At 38.8% G+C, this 20,517-nt stretch overlaps 1 protein-coding gene across 1 annotated transcript in view; it reads right to left on the bottom strand.

The window, feature by feature from the left end:
* LOC126456075 (glycerol kinase-like) overlaps nucleotides 1-20,517 on the bottom strand; it is a 281,934-nt gene that overhangs the window by 185,024 nt on the left and 76,393 nt on the right. Inside the window, exon 3 of the mRNA XM_050091829.1 lies at nucleotides 7,018-7,235. Coding sequence (XP_049947786.1) covers nucleotides 7,018-7,235 — 218 coding nt within the window. The remainder of the gene's footprint in view (nucleotides 1-7,017; nucleotides 7,236-20,517) is intronic.

The following is a 20,517-nucleotide window of genomic DNA, read 5'->3' as shown; positions in this document are numbered from 1 at the left end:
CAGGACACTGCTGGTTTTTGCAGACTATCTGTACTGTTATTTTCAACCTTCTGCATTCTTCAGTTAAATATGAATGAAACCATTTGTGCACTGCCCCACTCATACCACAATACTTAAACTTATCTAGAAGAATTTCATGATTCACACAAGCAAAAGGCTTTGAGAGATCACAAAATGTCCCAATGGGTGATGTTCAGTTATTCAATGCATTTAATGTTTTATCAGTGAAAGCATATACAGCATTTTCTGTTGAAAAGCCATTCTGAAAACCAAATTGACATTTTGCTAGTACTTCATTTTTACAAATATGTGATGCTACTCTTGAATACATTACTTTTTCAAGAACTTTGGATAAAGTTGTCAGAAATGAGATTGGGCAGTAGTTGTTAGCATCAGATCCATTCCCTTTTTTATGCAATGGTTTAACAATAGCATACTTCAGTCTGTCTGAAGAAATGCCCTGTTTCAGTGAGCTGCTACATACGTGGCTAAGAATCCTACTTATTTGTTGGGAACAAGATTTTAGTACTCTATTGGAAATGCCATCAATTCCATGTGAGCATTTACTTTTGAGTGAATTTATTATTTTCCTAATATCAGTAGAAGAGGTGGGTTGAATTTCAATTTTATCAAATTGCATAGGTACTGCCTCTTCCACGTACGTCGTTGCATTTTCTAATGAATAGCTGGATCCTATTTTCTCTACAACACTTAAAAAGTTATTATTAAAAATGTTTTCTACTTCTGACTTATTGTTAACAAACTGTTCATTGTGTTTGATAGAAATACAGTCTTCCTATGCTCTCGGTTGCCCTGTTTCCCTTTTCACAATATTCCAAATTCTTTTAATTTTATTATCAGATGTGCTAATCTCAGACATAATGGACATACTTCTGGGCTTTTTAATAACTTTTCTGAATACAGTGCAGTAGTTTTTATAATGTTTCACTGTTTCAGGATCATTACTCCTCCTGGCTATAAGATACATTTCCCTTGTCTGTTTACAAGATTTTTTATCCCTTTAGTAAGCCATGGCTTTTTACATGGTTTCCTACAATTATATTTCACTGTTTTCTTAGAGGAAACTGTTTTCAAACATACTCACAAAGGTGTCATGAAATAGGTTAAATTTTAAATTGGCATCATGTTCCCTGTATACCTCATCCCAGTCTAACTGTTGCAAGCTTTTCCTAAAATTTTGAATTGTTAAATCGTTAATGGAGTGCACTATTTTGGAGGACTGTTTTGCATTACTGTATGGAGCTATATCATATACTGTAACTAGCAGTGCATCATGATCAGACAGACCATTCATAACAGGGAAAGTTTTTATTTGATTAAATTTATCTTGGTCTATGAAAATGTTATCTATCAGTGTGCTGCTTTCTTGTACCACCCGAGTAGGAAAATCAATAACTGATGTCAAATTGAAAGAACCAAGTCAAGTTCAAGCTTTCTATCGGACTCTTTCAGAAAATCTATGTTGGAAACCCCACAAACAATAATTTGCTTTCCTTTGTCTGATAGGAGCAGAACAAAGAATCCAAGTTTTTCAAAAATAGCTGGACATTTTCCAAAGGGGACCTATACACAGCTACAATTATAAAAGTGCCATTATTTAGTTTAAGCTCACATGCACATGCTTCTATATGTTGCTCTACGCAAAACTTTTTAGTTTCCAAGTTTTTCACACTATGACTGATTTTAACATATACGGCAACTCCTCCTCTCTCCATAGTGTCTCTACTTACATGTGCTGAAAGCTTATATCCACCTACATTTACCATTTCCATACCTGCGACTATATGATGTTCAGACAGGCATAGTACATCTATTCCACCATCAGTTTCAGAATCTTTTAAACAAACAAGAAGCTCACCTACTTTATTTTTTAATCCCCTGATATTCTGATACAATATATTAACATTATTTTTCACTGTGCTTTTAAGTCAATCTTGTGACATACTAACATTATTTTTCACTGTACTGTTATGAGAATCTCGTCATATTTTCACATCTCCAGTACCTGTGTGTCTGAACTTCTCATTAAGCTTAATTTCAATCAATGTAGGGTCTTAGCCTAAAAATGTACTCCCATGAGTTTCAGTGCCCCCCCCCCCCCCTAAAAATTTTGCTATCATCCCAGCCAGTTTACCTTTCCCTTTCCTATTGAGATGCAGGCCATGTCATGTGAAGTCCCACCTACCAATACCATCAACAGCAACCAAAACTATGCCTGACAAAGTAGCCGCCCGAAGCAGCTGATCTAGCTCCATATTGACCCTCCTGACAGAGCTGTTCAATTGGGGCCTGTCATACCACATGAAAGGAGAAACCAAGCCAACATTTGTATGGTTCATTGCAGATGCTATTTTTACGGTTCTGTAGATTCAATTTTAATAGTTTAAGGCTGTTACCTTCAATTCCATAGAATTCAACTTTTTCCAGAAGTGGTGTGTGCCCTACACAGTCAAAAGCTTTACTTAGATCACAAAAAGTGGCTTGAGAAAAACATTCATCTTCAAACACTTGATGTATGTATTTGACTACAGAGTCTAGAGCATCAAACGTTGACAAATTTTTTCTAAAACAATGTTATGATTCACTAATTATTCCTAGATTTTCAAAGTAAACTTATAAGTGTTGGTAAATTACACATTCCAATACTTTAGAAAAAGCTGGGACTATAGAAATTGGCCTGTAACTTGAAGATGAGTCAGTATCTCCTTTTTTATGTATTAGAACTACCCTAGACACTTCTAGCTCATCAGGAAAATAGCCCTCAATATGCATTTGTTTACACAATTTGTTAAGGGATACATAGTACAATCTATTACTTTTGTGGCACCGATGAAATCGACACCAACATCGATGCATACATCTTTGAACTAAGCTAAGATTATCTTTGGCCATGTCCAGTTCTCTGTGAGCCTTGCTTGTGTTTGGGTGAATAAATGAACTACTGCTAAATGAGTTGTTGTTTGGTGTAACTAACCCGAACTCCACCCTCACCAGGTGACCCCGAATTGTAACGTCTTCCGTTTTTGCCATTTTACTGTGTCCACGACCTCCGCATCAGTTATTTTCACGCATATTACATCAACACAGCATTCAAACAATGACTTCTGTCCAGCGCCTAACGGCGGATTTTGTGATCGACATGCATTGTGTTGCGGGTGATGTACACCCGCCAGGACTGCAACATGATGCCTCTCACTCGACGATTATGCCGATTTCGCCAGACATATTAGATCTGCAACAATAAGTGAGGTTAGGAGTGTGCATGACTCCAGCTATCAAATGCCTTTGTTCCCACCACGTGTGCCCTCCCTCATTGACTGTGCAGTTACCTCTTATGTTTCTTCGTGCAGTGCGGGATCAATGCCGATTTCTGCAAATGCTTTGTTGGACAATCTACCACCGCCAGGACAACGATTTACCATGCCACAATCTGTGCAGTACCATGTGGATACCTGCCATGTGGCCGGAACTGCTTCATTCATAGGTCAATCTCCTCCGCATCCGGACACGACGGCGCCTGCCTCGATCAGGCATCAGCACATGCCTTCATATTTCAATACCTCAGCCTGCAACGGGAACAATAACTTGTTATCTGTGCCTGACCTCCACCTCTGTCCCACTTTTATGCCCCAGTGTTTTGTGCCACGACATTCACCTTATCCGCACACTGTTTTGAGTGGAGTGACTATGAACAGTGAACACTCACACATTCTGTCCAACTTTCGACATCATTTCCCACACTGTGCTTCTGTACAGCCTGCACCTCCACAGCCTCCCTGCAACACAGGTGGCCCCAGCTCTGATCATATTTCAAGCTTTCCGCGGACTAATACGTGTTCTCAAACTTTGAACTTTTTCTCACCTGTCGCCCCGCGCCGGCTCCAGTCGAGCTTCCACTACCGTTCTCGGCACATCTCGGTGCCTCATCTACATCAGTCTCCCGCGACGCATCAATCCAAAAACACCCACAACGTGTTGAGCTTCCACAACCTCAATCAACACATTACAGTGTCTCACCCGCGTCGCGACGGATTGCGTGCAACCACAACATGTCACCTTCACGCTGCCACCCAAACAGCTGTCGTTGCCACATCCCCTGGAGGCACAATCTCCTGGAATACTACAGCAACAACAGCTCGTTTCAGGCAGTGCCCCATCAAACTCAACTAAACCTGTTCTTCCAAAGATTCTACAACGTTTACCGACGCTGCTGCCATTTAATCCCGACTGAGCTACAACCTGGTTCAAAATTGCGGACGAAGTGTTCAACCATTACAAACTCGACGAGTCAACCAGGTTTCTGTGCCTCATCACCCACCTGCACGACCAGGAGGACTTGATTGCTGACCTGGTCGACACTCCGGACTCATCTACCCGCTACACTCTAGCCAAAAAGACAGTTCTAAGTCAGCTTGCACGCTCAACTGAAGCAGTAGTATGGCAAGTGCTCCACATCGAGCAATTAGCCAATGAAAAACCTTCCCAGCTCTGGAGATGGCTACATGCCCTGGTCAGCGCCAATCTACTCTCTGACACAGCTCTTCTCGCCATCTGGCCAGATAAATTATCTCCTCACATCCACTTTGCTCTGGCTCAGAGGTCTCCCGAACCTGTCGAGCAAAGAATGACAATTGCTGACAAGCTACACGATGCATCACTGTTCTATTTCACCAGCCACTGCCTACTTGACAAGTCTCAGGTACAGGCTCATCATCCTGCGGCCAGACGCAGCTGGAGCTGCACTGTGCCGACCGTTCCGCTCGCTCCAGGAACCAGTAAACAAGCTACTGGGACATCACCGGCTCTGCCCACGGCCATGCCCCCTCCTACAACTGAGCCTACTGTGGCCACTGAACCTTGGCCACCGCCACTGGCAACGAACATTCCACAGGAAATGCAACCGCACTACCCGTACTGTTACTTCCACACTTGGTTTGTTGAGGAACTGCAGACCACCCTGCTACTTCCCAAACGCCAGTCGCAGGTAGGTCCAGGTGCCACCTCCTGCCCACAAGATGACAGGCACCCCCCAGTCCTCCATTCTCTCTGGGAACGACCAGATAATTGTGGACAACTTTACATTAAAGACATTTTGTCGGAATACCTTTTCCTAGTGGACACAGGCGCCGATGTTTTGCCGCTGCCTACATCCTTAGCGTCATCGAACATCCGCCCACATCATACTTCACTGCAGGCCGTGAATTCAACTAAACTACAATGCTCAGGTTCAACTCCCACGTTGTCTCACTCTCCGCAAACTGCAAACTCGAGTGGAATTCTTTAGTGTATGAAATTGATGAACCTATACTAGGCAATGACACCACAAACACCATGTTTCATCACCCGTTCAAGACTCACTTCCCCTGTGCTCTGTTGACCTACCCCCGTGACACATTGGTCCGGGCTCATCTCATCCGTACGTGCTCGTCTCTGTTGATGACGTTACAAGAAACAACGTACAAGTGCCTTGTCAAGCTTGAAAACTTCGCTCGCCTATGCAAGGAAAACTTCGAGCTCTCCCTCTGGCTCCACAAAACTCAGCTCCAGCTCTCGGATGCGGCAAAGGAATTAAAGACACTACAGCAAGGACAAAGCAAAGTCAGTAAGTGCGCCGAATCTGCTTGCAGTCTCAGCAATCAAGCCTTCATGTGTTTACCTCCTGCTACCCCTCACAACTGTGCTATCAAGACTGCCATAACATGTACTGACAGCTTCGCAGAGCCACACCCTCCTAACATGGCAGCGTTTGACACTCAGCCGGACACAAGTGCCCATGCGCGACGAGCGTCACATGTTCCCGAACTGACGGCTCCTACCCCGACACTTGCGGACAGCACCTCAAACTATGCAACTTCGGCTTCTGCGCGCCGCCATGTAACTGCCACTGACAACACAAACAGTGCACTCGTGCCAAGCGTTTCACCTGCAACCATGCTGCCACAGGCCACACCCTCGGACAATGGACTCACTAATGGCTCACGAGCTCTACCGAGCTCATCCGACCACGGTGCCACTGCTTTGGGCTGGTGGCCATCTTGTCGCGTTGACTCCTGGGACACTTTGCTGCCTCAGCTCCCGTCGGATCCGCCGAGTGGCTCCGAACACCACGACCACACCTCGCCTGCCTCGCCCAGCACACATTGTAAACAAACTGCCTCCCGCGCCGCTGGCAACATTTCCGTCGTCACCAACGGCACGGTTCACAAGCTTCACCTCATGCCAGGTCCCCCAATCTCCAGTAAAACACATCGACTTTGTACTGAGGAAATTAGATTATGAAATGAGATACTTAAAGCAGTAAATGAGTTTTGTCATTTGGGCAGAAAAATAATTGGAGAAGACCAAATGTAGACTGGCAGTGGTAAGAAAAGTGTTTCCAAGGAAATGAAATTTCTTAAAATTGAGTATAGATGTAAGTGTTAGGAAGTCTTTTCCGAAAGTATTTGTATGGTATGTAGCCATGTGTGGAAGTGAAACATGGACAATAAACTGTGTAGACCAGAAGAGAATAGAAGCTTCTGAAATATGGTGCTACAGAAGAATGCTGAGTATTAGATGGGTAGATCACATAAAAACCGAGAAGTTTTTAAAAAAATTGAGGAGAAATTTGTGACACAACCTGATTGGAAGATGGGATCAGTTGATAGGTCATATTCTGAGATATCAAGGGATAGCAAATTTAGTATTGGAGGGAAGTGTGGGGGGTAAAAACCTTGGAGGGAGACAGTAACCAGATCCAGAAGGTTGTAAATTGCAGTAGTTATCTGGAGACAAAGCGGCTTGCACAGCATAGAGTAGATTTGCACTGAACACTGCAGTAACAACAACAACAAGAACAACACTCAAAATATATTGCTACAGGTGCTGTATGTTGAACCTAAAGCTTAAAATATTCCTACACAGATGTATTCGCATAAAAACTCTGAACTTGATACTTTAAAAACAAACTTTGTCAGCAATATTAATTAATCTGATTCATATGAATTACAAACATACCCATATAAGCCAAGTGTCCACAGTACCAAACATACATGACTTATCATCAACAGCCTTTCTTACTGGAGGAACATGGTCCATCATCCACTTTAGTTTCAGAGCACTGAAATATGTGCTTACTGGTAGACCACAGTAGGGTTTGAAGTAATCTTGATTCCTCTCTGGAACACCTTTTAGCAGCTCATCAACAGTATCTGTATTTCTTACATCCAACCAAACTAGAAAACACAGAAAATATGGAATCATATTTTCTAAATATGTTTTAATTTTTAGTCCTTAATCATTCATTCACTCAGACATGATTACATACACAATATTCTGCAAATGCCATCATGGTGCAGAGCCTGGAATGATTTAAAATGATTCAATGAATTAACCAAGACAACCCCACTTTTAAAAATTAATTCCTTGGTCTGTGTGAACAACTGAAGGGGTCAATGGAAGAAAGACTGCATTTTGCGTTACTGTGGGTTCTATGTTTAACCAACTCAAAGATTAGAACAAACACCCTAAGAAAAAGAAGCTTATATAACAGACAGCATTTTGTAGCAGTTCATATGGAACTATTTGTCACTAGCATGTGGTGCATTCAAAAACACAGCAGATAAAGTGATCAGACCAACCCTTACTAAAATGAGGGTTAGCATTATTTTTCATTGACCCCTTCAGTTAATTGCCACAAATCTGCAATATTCTATTTAAGTTTAGAGAAAAAAGACAATAATATGACAAGAGTTTTCATAAATTAGTTCACTTGACAGATACAGGAGTACCACTAAATCAGGAAAACTTGAAATAATTGACTCAACAGATATATATATGCCCTTACCATGGTAGTCATACACAAAACTGCCATATGGGAACAAGCAGTGCTGATATCTGGTTGTATCTTCTGTACATTTCAGAGTAAACTGGCAGTTGATGTTGAGAGAACATAGCTTGTATTAATATATATTTTTTGCATGACATTGAGACATAATTTAGCTGATAAATTGCAATGGCAGTGGTAGATCGAAGTCCCCAGAGCCATAACGCATCAAGGGAGCCAGAGGATGGAATGAATTTCTAATAGCAGATTCAAACCAAAATGATTAGACAACGATTACAAGGTAATTACTATAGACCAAAAACAGAATCAGACATTGACATTGTACAAGTTATTGTCTTCTTGCTGCAGCCATCGGAAGAGTGATGTTGAGCACCACATGTGAAAAGCTTCATGAAAAGTGGCATATACGTACATATGGAATTACATTACATGAAAGATATTGCACAAACCCACAGAGGAATCACAGTTATGTATAAGCCGGTTATGGATGGAAATGTTATTTACAAGATGTACATACATCAAAACAAGTTTTATATCACCCCAGTTCCCAGAACCCCTGAAGATAGACATTGGCTGTGGATATTGTATCCCAGACACAGTCCCTTTGACTGTTCAGAGATGTCACTAAACACACCCAAAGATGTAAACAACCATGCATGAACAATGCCTGTTAGGCAGAGGGGGTACACAGCCAATCAGTTCCAGTCATTCCACCAGGAAGGAGGTACATGGCTTGTGTCATCTGTAGTTCAACCATGCCTAGACAGTCAATACCACAGTTTGATCACATCCACATTGTTACTTTGTGCCAGGAAGGGCTCTCAACAAAGGAAGTGTCCAGGCACCTCAGAGTGAACAAAAGCGATATTGTTCAGAGATGGAGGAGATACAGAGAGACAGGAACTGTTGATGACATGCCTCCCTCAGGCTGCCCAAGGGTTACTACTGCAGTGGATGATCACTACCTATGGATTATGGCTCAGAGGAATGCTGACAGCAGGACCACCATGTTGGATAATGCTTTTCATGCAGCCACAGGACGTCACGTTATGACTCAAACTGTGCACAATAAGCTGCATGATGTGCAACTTCACTCCCATCATCCATGGCAAGGTCCATCTTTGCAACCACGACACCATGCAGCATGGTAGAGATGGGCCCAACAATATGCCGAATGGACTGCTCAGAATTGGCATCACATTCTCTTCACCGATGAGTGTTGCATATAACTTCAACCAACAATCATCGGAGACATGTTTGGATGCAACCTGGTCAAGCTGAACTCCTTGGACTCACTGTCCAGCAAGTGCAGCAAGGTGGAGGTTCACTGCTGTTTTGGGGAGGCATTATGTGGAGTCAACGTGTGGCTGGTGGTCATGGAAGAGCTGTGATGGCTGCACGTGAATGCCATCCTCTGACCAATAGCACAACCATATCAGCAGCATACTGGTGAGGCATTCATCTTCATGGACAACAATTCGCGTCCCCATCATGCACATCTTGTGAATGACTTACTTCAGGATAATGACATCGCTCAACTAGAGTGTTCTCCAGACATAAATCCTATCAAACATGCCTAGGATAGATTGAAAAGGGCTTTTTATGGACGACGTGACCCACCAACCACTCTGAGGGATCTATGCCAAATCGCCATTGAGGAGTGGGACAATCTGGACCAACATTGCCTTGATGAACTTGTGGATAATATGCTATGATGAATATAGGCATGCATCAGTGCAAGAGGACATGCTACTGGGCATTAGAGGTACTGGTGTGTACAGCAATCTGGACCACCACCTCTGAAGGTCTTGCTGTGTGGTAGTACAACATGCAATAAATTGTTTTCATGAGCAATAAATAGGGTGTAAATGATGTTTATGTTGATCTCTATTCCAGTTTTCTGTACTGGTTCCAGAACTCTTGAAACCGAGGTGATGCAAAACTTTTTTTTGATGTGTATATAACACAAGTGAGTTAAATTTATGGAATATTGAGAATGACTGCTGAAGATAGCTTTGACAATAATCTGTACAAATGCTATGTTTGATCCAATTTTGAAATGTTATTATCAGACCCTGATGAACACTTCTGTGAGTTGAGACAATATGGAATAAAATTAACTGCTCTCAGTTATGACTTGGATGATGGATTTCATTTCTATACACTAATTACACCACTATATGAAACAATGAAAAATCCAGGATGGAATAATAACAGTATTATGAAAAAGATATATTGATATTCACCATATAGAGGTATCTAAACATGTGAGCTTTATCTGCCAAAAAGTTTTCTTCTGACGGAGACACACACACACACACACACACACACACACACACGCACGCACGCACACACACACACACACACACACAAACATATGCAGACACACGCATTCATGTAAGTAAAACTCACACATATTTGATCACTGTCTCTGGCCACTGATCTGGGCTCAATGGTGGGGTTTTGGCTCATGAAAGGCAAGCTGCAAATGGATACTAGTAGCCATAGTCCAGCTACTAATTGCCCGTGACTTGACTGTCAGTACGATACATACATACTTGCATGTAGTCAACACCCTGGTTTTCTACTAACTTATACTGGCATGTACAGCATGTTTCCATGATTTTATTCCCTGCCAGCAGTCTCATGTGGAGTCAGAGGACAGGAGGATGTGCATACTGAGAACTGTGAGGCGAATGCTCACACACCCTACTTCTGTGAGCCCTTACACCACCTATCCAATCAAATAAGAGTTATTAGAGTAGTTACTTAAGGACAATAACTCTACCTGTTTTAATATCATGGGAAAAGTGTGATATGCTCAAACACCTGAATTGTTGCTCTTCATTCTTAGCATGCGGCAAATCAGTTACAATGTCACCAGCAGTAACGGTTTAAGGTTCAAGAGACTTTGACGGCTTTAATTTGAAAATACCAGAAGTGCTCAAATATAACAAATGAAAGTTGTTGATAATCCAACTGAAAGTTTGAAAATAATAGTACATTGTATAGCTTGCTGACATCAAGCAGTTCTGTTAAAAAGATGCTGAAGTCTACAAAATATAATATTTTGACAGTGTACGTTGCTACCATCCTCTGGTGATACCTGTAGAATGAGCATCCTTTGCTACATCATGTGCCCTGTATAATCTTACCATTCCCCATCCCTTCCCTTACTACCTGGCTGCATGTTGTATTCGATAATTGGATATATGGAAAAGGGGAGGGGGGGGGGGGGGGGGGGGGGAGCTTAGCTGAAGTCACATCAGCTGAGAGTGACCACCTTGCAGACACACTGAGGAACAGGAGTCTGAACCCAGCATTCAGCAAATGCATCTCTCACCACTCTAATCAATGTGGCATGTGTTCAAGCAGTGTGTGAAGGGGTGGGAAGCGGTATGAGTATATAGGAGGCACAATGTAGCAAAGACAAACATTCCACAGGTATCACTTGAAGGTGACAGCAAGGTACACTGTCAAAATATCATGTTACGTAAGCAACGGAATCCAACTGGACACCTGAGAGCAATAAAAATATTACCACTACTTTTTATCACTTACACTCAATGGCTGAAATAAATAGGTATTATTACGGAATACAACAGAAATGGGAGTTAGAGATTATTTGCATTCTGACTATAAGGTGCCATGGGATATTTGTGGTAAATAGAAAAAGTCACTAGACATTTCCCAGTTTTCTACACCCACCAGAAGACTGGTATCATGTATCTGTTTGGTAAAGGATGAGTAAGATTTTTTGCACCTGAAAGTCAGATCAGACATGGCTGACCTTCCGTGACCCGCAGATCTGATTCTCATATAATACATACTATGGGCATACCTATCATTTGGTTACGGGTGAGATAAAAGTAAGAAAACTCAATAAGTAGTAGGAATTAAAAAATATTTAGTAATTTAAGTTATTAACTAATTTTACTTCAGCAATAGCCTGTGAGGATCTGATTAAGATTTTGGTTTCAAATTTATTTCATACTTCTAGAACCCTCTTTCTATGCACACTTATCATACAAAGGCTGACAAGACAGTTTTTGTTATTGTCGAAAGTCTTGACCCTTCATAACCAGTCCTTGACCCTTTGTAGCATACTGAATGATCTTTCATTGGTGCATGTTGTGCAGGGCTGCTCAGGTGAAATGTGAAGCACCTGTTTTATGGCTGGTAAAACAGTTGTGTTTCTTTAGCTAGCACAACAAACTCCATTTCCTTCAGTTTCCTCAGTCCCACATATTTTTGTTCCCATGTATTGTACCACTGTTCAGTCTCATCAAGAACTATAAGAAGGTTCCATTTTTCTCAAAAAGTATTGATACAACACCTGAAGCATTATGCAAGGGTTCAATGTAAGCAATGAGTAAGCAGGTAAATTATCCTCAGAAAAACATTGCTCTAGAGACATAATTAAAGAATCTAGGTAGGGGATCATTATAGATCTCTTCCAAAACTTGCTAGCAGTGTGTGCTGGAGGATTTGCATAATGTATCAGCTGATTTGTGATTCATGGCATTCTAAAATCAATCCCAGGATTGTTGGTGATTGTCTCTGCTTTGGTTATTAAACTCACACTTTGAACATCAGCACTTTCATGATGTTTCCTCAAAGTGTCAGTTATTTCTCTGATGTGATTTGCACACTGAAACATGTCCATACTTGTGGACTGTAGAGCATTTGCCACTGGTTACAACAGTGCAGAATATTTTACTTAATGCAAATATCAACAATAAATTCAGAATTTTTAGTGGCACAATGCAACTGAAAAGCAGATTTTCTGGTCATACTGTTGCCACCTTTTGACAGTGCCAAAAGTGCCATGACCATCTGAGCATAACTGTCTTTAAAAATACTGATACTTCTATATTTCAGGGACCATCCAGTTTCACAGAGGATTGGAAGATTAGGTCTGCATTTTCAATTAAAAGCCAACTCTCGAAAGAAATTTATGGTTTCTTTTACTGTGGTAACTGCATTTCATGCTACCAGTTTGTGGTTAGCGGAGTGAAAGAACATCACTTTTTTATACTTCTTGTATATTTTTCTGAACACCACCATCCTTTTCTGGCATAATCAAACATCCATCATACCCTCGTTCTACGCAATTTTTGGGATCCAGACTTGTATTAGCTATAAAATCATTGATGGCAGAGGCTATAGATTTAGCATCCATGGCAATCAATTCCAAAAAACAAAGAAACTCTTCATGAACCACAATCTTTTCCTCATCAAAAAACCTAAAACGAATGGAAAGTTGCTCTTTTCCTGATATGTCACGGCTCTTGTCTCCAAGATACTGTGAGGGTACAGAACTTTCCAGATATTTTGTAGCCAAATTTTGTAAATAAGTAATTTCATTGGATGGAAGTGAAATCTCATACTAATTTTGAGTATAAATGTACAAGTTTTATTAGTAGAATTAGATGTATTATTGTTATCCAGATTAATCATTCAGAATATAAAGTTTTAAATTATTAGTATGTAAGAAGATTTATTAGGGGACAAGTCCCCCTTTGTGTATTTTATTATTTGCATGAGGTATTCCGCCTGGTCTCCATGCCAGTCCAAGAGTATTGAAGACATACTTGGTGTCTTGAGGGCAAAGTAGTGAAAGGTGGCAAAGAGCCTTCTGTGCCAGCCACAGCATCAAGGAATACCAATGACCAGAAATTTATATCAATAATGTATACATATATGTATTGAAAAAATACTTCTTATTCATTACCCAGAAGATCTTTTGTAACAAGATACTTATCATACTGCTGTATTTAAAGGCACAATAAAAGTCTTGAAACCTCAGAATTGCCAATTCCTGGCTTTTAGTGAACAATTAAGTTATTCTACAGATAAGAAGAATATTTAACAAGTCTTGGGTTCTTGGACTATTCCAAGTTGAAGATCACAACAAGGTAAATTAAAATATAAATGAACCCTCACAGTATTATAGGCAAGTGCATTCTTTACAGCAGCAATGATATCTCTAATGACATCTCTCTGCATAAATTAATTATTTCATGCTGAACTGTATGTGGCATTCTTTATACATTTTTCTGTGTGTTCTTTCATAATGTGGTCACCAGGTCCAATTTTAAGTTTTATAAGGCCTTCAAAAACATCTTTATGTTGTTCTTTGCCCTTGGATCTAGTCATGAGTATCACAGAACATCACAGTCGAAATTATTAACCCTATAACTTTCTGTTGGCTTCTATTTCTTTTTGGTGGGGCAGGAAGCAACTGTACTATGATGGACATATTTTCAACAGAACATTTTTGCAAATTCATGCATGTTGTTATAGTGAGTGAAATGTCTCACCATAAACAAACCTTGTGTATTTGTTAATGTTGATAGAAATGACACACAATATATGCACAATGTGCCCTTAAATTTCTGGAAATATGCCAGCCAAGGAGCATATTCTGCCAACCAACTGTACTTAAATTTACTTTTAAATTATACAATGCCCTTAACAAAGTCATAATTCAGAGGGGGAGTTCAATAATTTTTTAAAATTTCAAGTTTTTGAGATAACATCCTGTTATAGGAACAAACTAGCCATTGACCCATATCATTATGACAGTAGATTTGATTCTGTGCACCAGAAACAAATGGCAGCATAAGCTCACTTGACACAGATGCAATGGAAACAGTTTATTTTTGAATTGGAATCATCAAATGCAGCACCAATACTATTTTAAAAAATAACTACATGAAATTTTTAAATAATCAAATAAAGTAGTTAGTAGGTAATAAAAATTTGGGGAGGTTTGTGATGAAACACAGTATTCAAAGTACAGCAAAGAATTTGAAAACAATTACTAAAAAAATAATCTGATGAGTAAAAATGCTGAAGCAAAAATGGGTTAGAGAATAAACATTTAACCATAATATCATGTAAGTATTACTTGCTTTCTGCCCCATAACTTCTCACGCATTATTCTATTTTCCCTATTTTCCCATTGAAATGAGACATCATCTCACAGTAAAAAGTAGCCTTTGTGTTATTCTGATGTATAAGCTATATTACTATAAAGTTTTATCAAAATTTGTTCAGTATTCAGCCATCTTCATAAAATTTCACCTTTCTACTATTAACACGATTAGATCTACTTTGGTTACAAAAAGTTTTGTTGTTGACAAAAAGTAAATACACATTTAATTCAGAGTGGTTCACTTTATCTAGATCTCCTTACAAACCTTCATAAGTAGGTATAATATCCATCCACCTAATTTCCTCTAAATAATCTAAACCAAACAAAAGCAAAAGACTAAAATTATGTTATGTTACATAACTAATGAAAACATAATAGGAACTATATTAATACGAGTACATACATACCTTTTGCTGTGCTAAAAAGGTTTCTTATATCCATTGCAGGTAGCCAGCTTATTCCAGTTTAATTCAAATTACTTTCAACCACAAACTACATATCAGAATTACAAACAGTTAAACACGGTGTGCCGCAAGGATCTGTGCTTGGGCCAATACTATTTATACTCTACGTAAATGACTTCCCTAGCTATATAAATCAGAAACTTATAATGTATGCTGATGACACAACAATCATTTGCACAGCTGACACAAAGGAGGAGCTTGAGAAGGAAGCAGTCCTGACTATTGAAAACGCAAATAAATATTTAACACAAAACAACCTGTTTATGAATCAGTCTAAAACAATGAATGTAGTATTTCAGACCAAGCATAGTGAAATTTATAATATAAATGTTAATATAAATGGAAAGACTATTAAAGAAGTAACCAGCACAAATTTTCTAGGAACTATAATAGACAAACATTTGGCATGGGGGGAGCACATAGATGCACTGTGTAAAAAGATAAACAAACAGATCTTCATCATGCATAAAACAGCTAAGACTGTGGATGATAAAGTCCTCAGATCAATGTATTATGGGTTTGTCTTCCCACATTTGTCTTATTCAGTTCATATATGGGGAAATGCACAAGATGGCTACCTAAAAAGAATATTCACAATTCAGAAAAGGGCAGTGAGATGCATTGCAAAAATACCACCAAGACAGACCTGTAGGCAAGCTTTTGTACACTATAATATTATGACAGTATATTCACTGTATATATACCAAAGCATAATGGTGGTAAGGTCAAGTGATAAACACCTCCTAAATAAAGATGTACACAAACACGATACAAGAGGAAATGAAAATTACTACATGATAAACAGAAATCTAAAACTGTCTATGACTGCCCCAGAAGAAGCAGGCAAAAGGTTTTTTAATAAACTCCCCAAAATCATTACAAAAGAAACAGATCTAAAATGTTTTAAAAATCATTTGAAATTATATCTCACAGAGAAATGTATATACAGTTTGAGTGAATACTAAGATGGTGTTTAAATATATCATTACTGAAATGTACCTGTAAAAATTATCATTTCTGTATGTTTTTTTTTATTTGTGTGTACGTATAATGTGAAATATGTAAAACCTTTGTATGATTATGGACTATTTCTGTTTAATCATTTGTTTCATTTATATAGATATTGAAATCAAGTTTGATATTAAAAGGCTATTGTATGACACACCCAATACTCTCAGCTGGATTTTCAGCTGGAGTCCATGGGCAAAGAATAAATAAATAAATAAATAAATAAAAAATAGATATATCACTATTCACTCATGAGCAGGAACATTAAGAACAAATAAAACAACTAAAACTTGAGAAAGAATAGCAAATGATCACAGTTAAATTGCCGATGCACTTTAAGTTTTGACACCTTACAAGTCTTGCATGGAGCGGAGCCAGTTGGTTGCAGAGGATTTTGACAATGCATCATCGACAATGCATTATTTTGCACAGTAATTCTGAATGTTTTATGTTAACATATACATTCCTTCTTATGAATTTTGCTAAATAAATATGTTTTACATATTGTATGCAAAATATTAGCTTCAAGTCAGGATGGGTGGTGAGGCAAATGTCCCACTATAGTTACATCCATTGTACTTACTTAAACTCGCAGTCCGCCTCATCATGTGACATATGCATCAAAACATACATTTTTGAGAGTACATTCATTTTACATTTACTGCATCTTCAGATGTTTACATTTATTAATGTGTCGTGAACACTGTTTTATTTACTTACAACATGTTACAGTAGCTGTCTTAAAACTTCTGTTTCAAAATTCTGGAATGCTATCAGTAAAGAAACAATGTTCACAACAACATTAATAGCAAGAATTTTTGAAATATTTGTCCAAAAATACTTTTGATGACTGATCACATAGGCATGGGTTGTTTCTGTAATACTAAATAAATTAAGCCACAATTTCTTTGTTCATTTTGAAAAGTTTAAAAGTCTAAATCACTTGAAATTAGCACAGACTGTCTATATTATACAGAAACCAAACTTGAAAAATTCAAATGACAGAATGCCAAATATCTGAAAGTGTGTCCAGGGTGGAGCATAATGTGACCACCTCACTCTCTCTCCCACAGACTTCTTCTGCAGACTGGACTGATACCAACTGTGGGCTGGATCTGGCCCATAGGTCACCGGTTGCCCACCTGTAGAGGAGGTGATCTCTCTCATAGCTGTATTTGGCTGCCGTAAAATACTATATTCAAACGAAAACAAGTTTTTCTGCATTCTCACATTCCTGTACATCAGTTTGTTGCTCTAAATGTAACATATTCCCCTTTTACAAACCTTATAAACTACTTCTACTTGCAATTTAGCTGTAATCCAAATGTGGTGCCTTGAGATTTCTGGGTCCCATATCGTATGACTGACAGGAGTCGACTCAATAAGATTCACAAGTTTATATACAATCTGGAACCATTCTCCTAAATTGTTCAGATTATACTTCAAAATAAGTTTAAAATTAACACTATCTACTACTGTATTTGTTTGTGGCTCAAAAAAGTTTAATATTTAACAGTGATTTGGATTCCCCAACCAGCTCAAGTATTGATATGGAGGGCAGATCAGAGATACTCAGTCAGCTTGTCCCATGGGGTGCCACTGCAGCTGCAGGCATGTCATGTGTTACTGTCAACTGATGTAAGGGTGCCTGTATATGCATATGCCACAGCCCCATGATTGTCAGTTAGTTAGCTAGTTCTCATTATTCTACAAAGTCTTCAATATGCACCTTTAATAGCAGAGTGATTGACCTTGCCTGACATGTTTTCAATAGAAATTGGTCCCTGGACTGTATGTGCATACTTATGATGATTCCACTAGGTTTTTTTTTTTTTTTTTTTTCATTAAAACATGTCTACCTATTTATGTTCTTATCTACGCACAGTCTAGGTTCTTTCTCTGTAAAATGTAAATACCTTTTGCTTTCAAATATTTTGTTTCTCTTGTAGGAGAATACGAGTAGGAAAAAATACCAGTATCTTATGTAACTTTTCAGAGTGCCATGAAAACAAAACAAACAACACAATAAAGATTAAGAAGACCCAAAATCACAAAATTCATTTTTATACTGGAGTGAACTCAGTCAGAATAGGCTATAACTTCTAATACTAGCAGACACTGCTATTGTCCCTTGTCCCTGTGCATGCGCAGCATGCAGCACACTCGGAAATTTAGAACTCCTCCCCGGCACAATCTATTGATCATTGATGTCATAGACACACTCACGTCATAGCTGGCCACTGATTTACATGCAAGTATGAAAGGTGCCGCACTTCGAGTAGTCAATTATCACCAGTAAGTTGCTCATGTAAAACCATTTAAAACTGGCTTTAGTGTGGTATGGTGGCTGTGCTAGCTGTTGGGTGACATAACAAGCCACCAGCCAATAAGTGCTCACTAGCTGATGTTTCCTTGATTCTGACAGAGCATATTCTTTGAGACTCAGTGTTTGAGTTTAAAAGGCTGATGATCAGTACTGTTGCTGAATACAGTACATTGGAAATACATGCAAAAAGATGAGACTGCATTATATGTGGCTCAAGGAAAGGTGTCATCTGGGTCCCTTTGCCACATATTGGCTCATTTTGGAATACTTTGTGCTGGCTGTCCTGCTTTTCCATTGCTGCTGTTAACTAGCAGTATTTGTAATATAATTGTGAAGTGAAGCTAAACATTGCAAGTTGTGTTGGCCGATTGTAGGTTGCACCTGCATTTCCCCTCACATCTCTCCTCTCTGCAACAGCCAAAAATATTCCCTTAAGTCCGCCACTACCTGTGGTGCAAACCATATCTCTTTGCGCCACTTACAACTTATTCAGTCACATCAAATACCAACAGGAAAAAAATGAAAAGAAGTCAAGCGAGACATCAAGTAAGACTTAGAATTGAAACAAACTTTTCTAGGAAGACATGTAAAATATGGGAATTTTTAGCACTGATCTTACGAGTGTTTCACAGTGGATACAAATTTATGGTGTAGAATAGTTAAGAACATAAAACTGGAGAACGTAAAATTGAAGTTCCACTGTATATCCCTACAAGGTGCAGCTTGCAGCCATATGGGTTTTAAGAGGAATGAGCATGTGGTGTGGATGTTGAAATAAAATACAATCTCTCTCATCAACTCACAAAAAATCAAAATTCAAAACTGTTCACAAGTTCTACATTAACTTGGAGCCACCACATGCTACTGCACAAAAGATTTACCTACACATTAAACAGCACCAGCACATCAATGGACCCCCATAAATGTGGTTTGACTTACAAGTTTGGTTATGTTTTGTCTATGGGCAACCAACTCAAATTTCTCAGAATGTACCCAGTGTTCCACAAAAGTATTTAATATAAATACAGGAGGATTTGCTATGCCAAAATCACATATGCATTCACATAAATTTTAAATGTCACAAATCTGAATTCATTTCCCATACCAACATAGAAAAATTGAAAGCCACAGTTCACAATAAATTATTTTCAGAGCCTGATTGAGTTTCTTCAGTTCTTGGAGGTGGTTGAATAAACCACAATTAAATGTGTGAGTTATGTTTAGAAAGCCATTAAAGTTCCGCAGTATCTCAAACTATAAATTCCACAATGGCTACACACTGGAACCTCCTAAAGTGTGGCTTGTATCACACACAACCTGAAAAATAACAAGTCCCTCAGATGCTGAAAGATTTTTATGTCTGAAAGTAGGAACTCTGAATAATTCACGCACATGAAAAACATTCTTGAAACATAGACTAACGCAGCATGACCACCTCCAATGGTGTCAGAACCTAGACTCACTTGCAAACTAGTGCTGTTCACCCAGAAAACCTTGGTCAAGCACCACTGGAGTCAGTTAAACTACTGAACGTGAAAATTGCTGAAATTCCTTTTACACACATATTATAAATTAAATCACATGGAAATTTTCTGAGTAATATTATGCTATTATCAGCTTTCTTTTAGCTGCCATAGTTTATGTATTAACAATAATTTCTATGGTTTTTCACTATCTTTGGGTTTATAAGAGTAAATATTAACTAACAATTTAAATTAGCCTATACATTAAATAATTTCCTACATCTCTAAAGTGTACAGTACTGCCACTACTTTTAATGTTTCTCTACTATTTTCTTACTAAAAGCTGTTTTTAATTGCATGAAATCCACTTTTTGGTCTCTCATTTAAATATGTGAATAATTTCAGTAAATCTACTATCAAAGACCAACACAGTTCTACAACATGTATCTGTAGACCCCTTGTTTGTTGCA

The sequence above is a fragment of the Schistocerca serialis genome, chromosome 2 (genome assembly GCF_023864345.2).
Source record: "Schistocerca serialis cubense isolate TAMUIC-IGC-003099 chromosome 2, iqSchSeri2.2, whole genome shotgun sequence".
Taxonomy (NCBI): domain Eukaryota; kingdom Metazoa; phylum Arthropoda; class Insecta; order Orthoptera; family Acrididae; genus Schistocerca; species Schistocerca serialis.
Note: the sequence above shows the minus strand (reverse complement) of the source record. Positions and strands in the feature narration are given on the sequence as shown.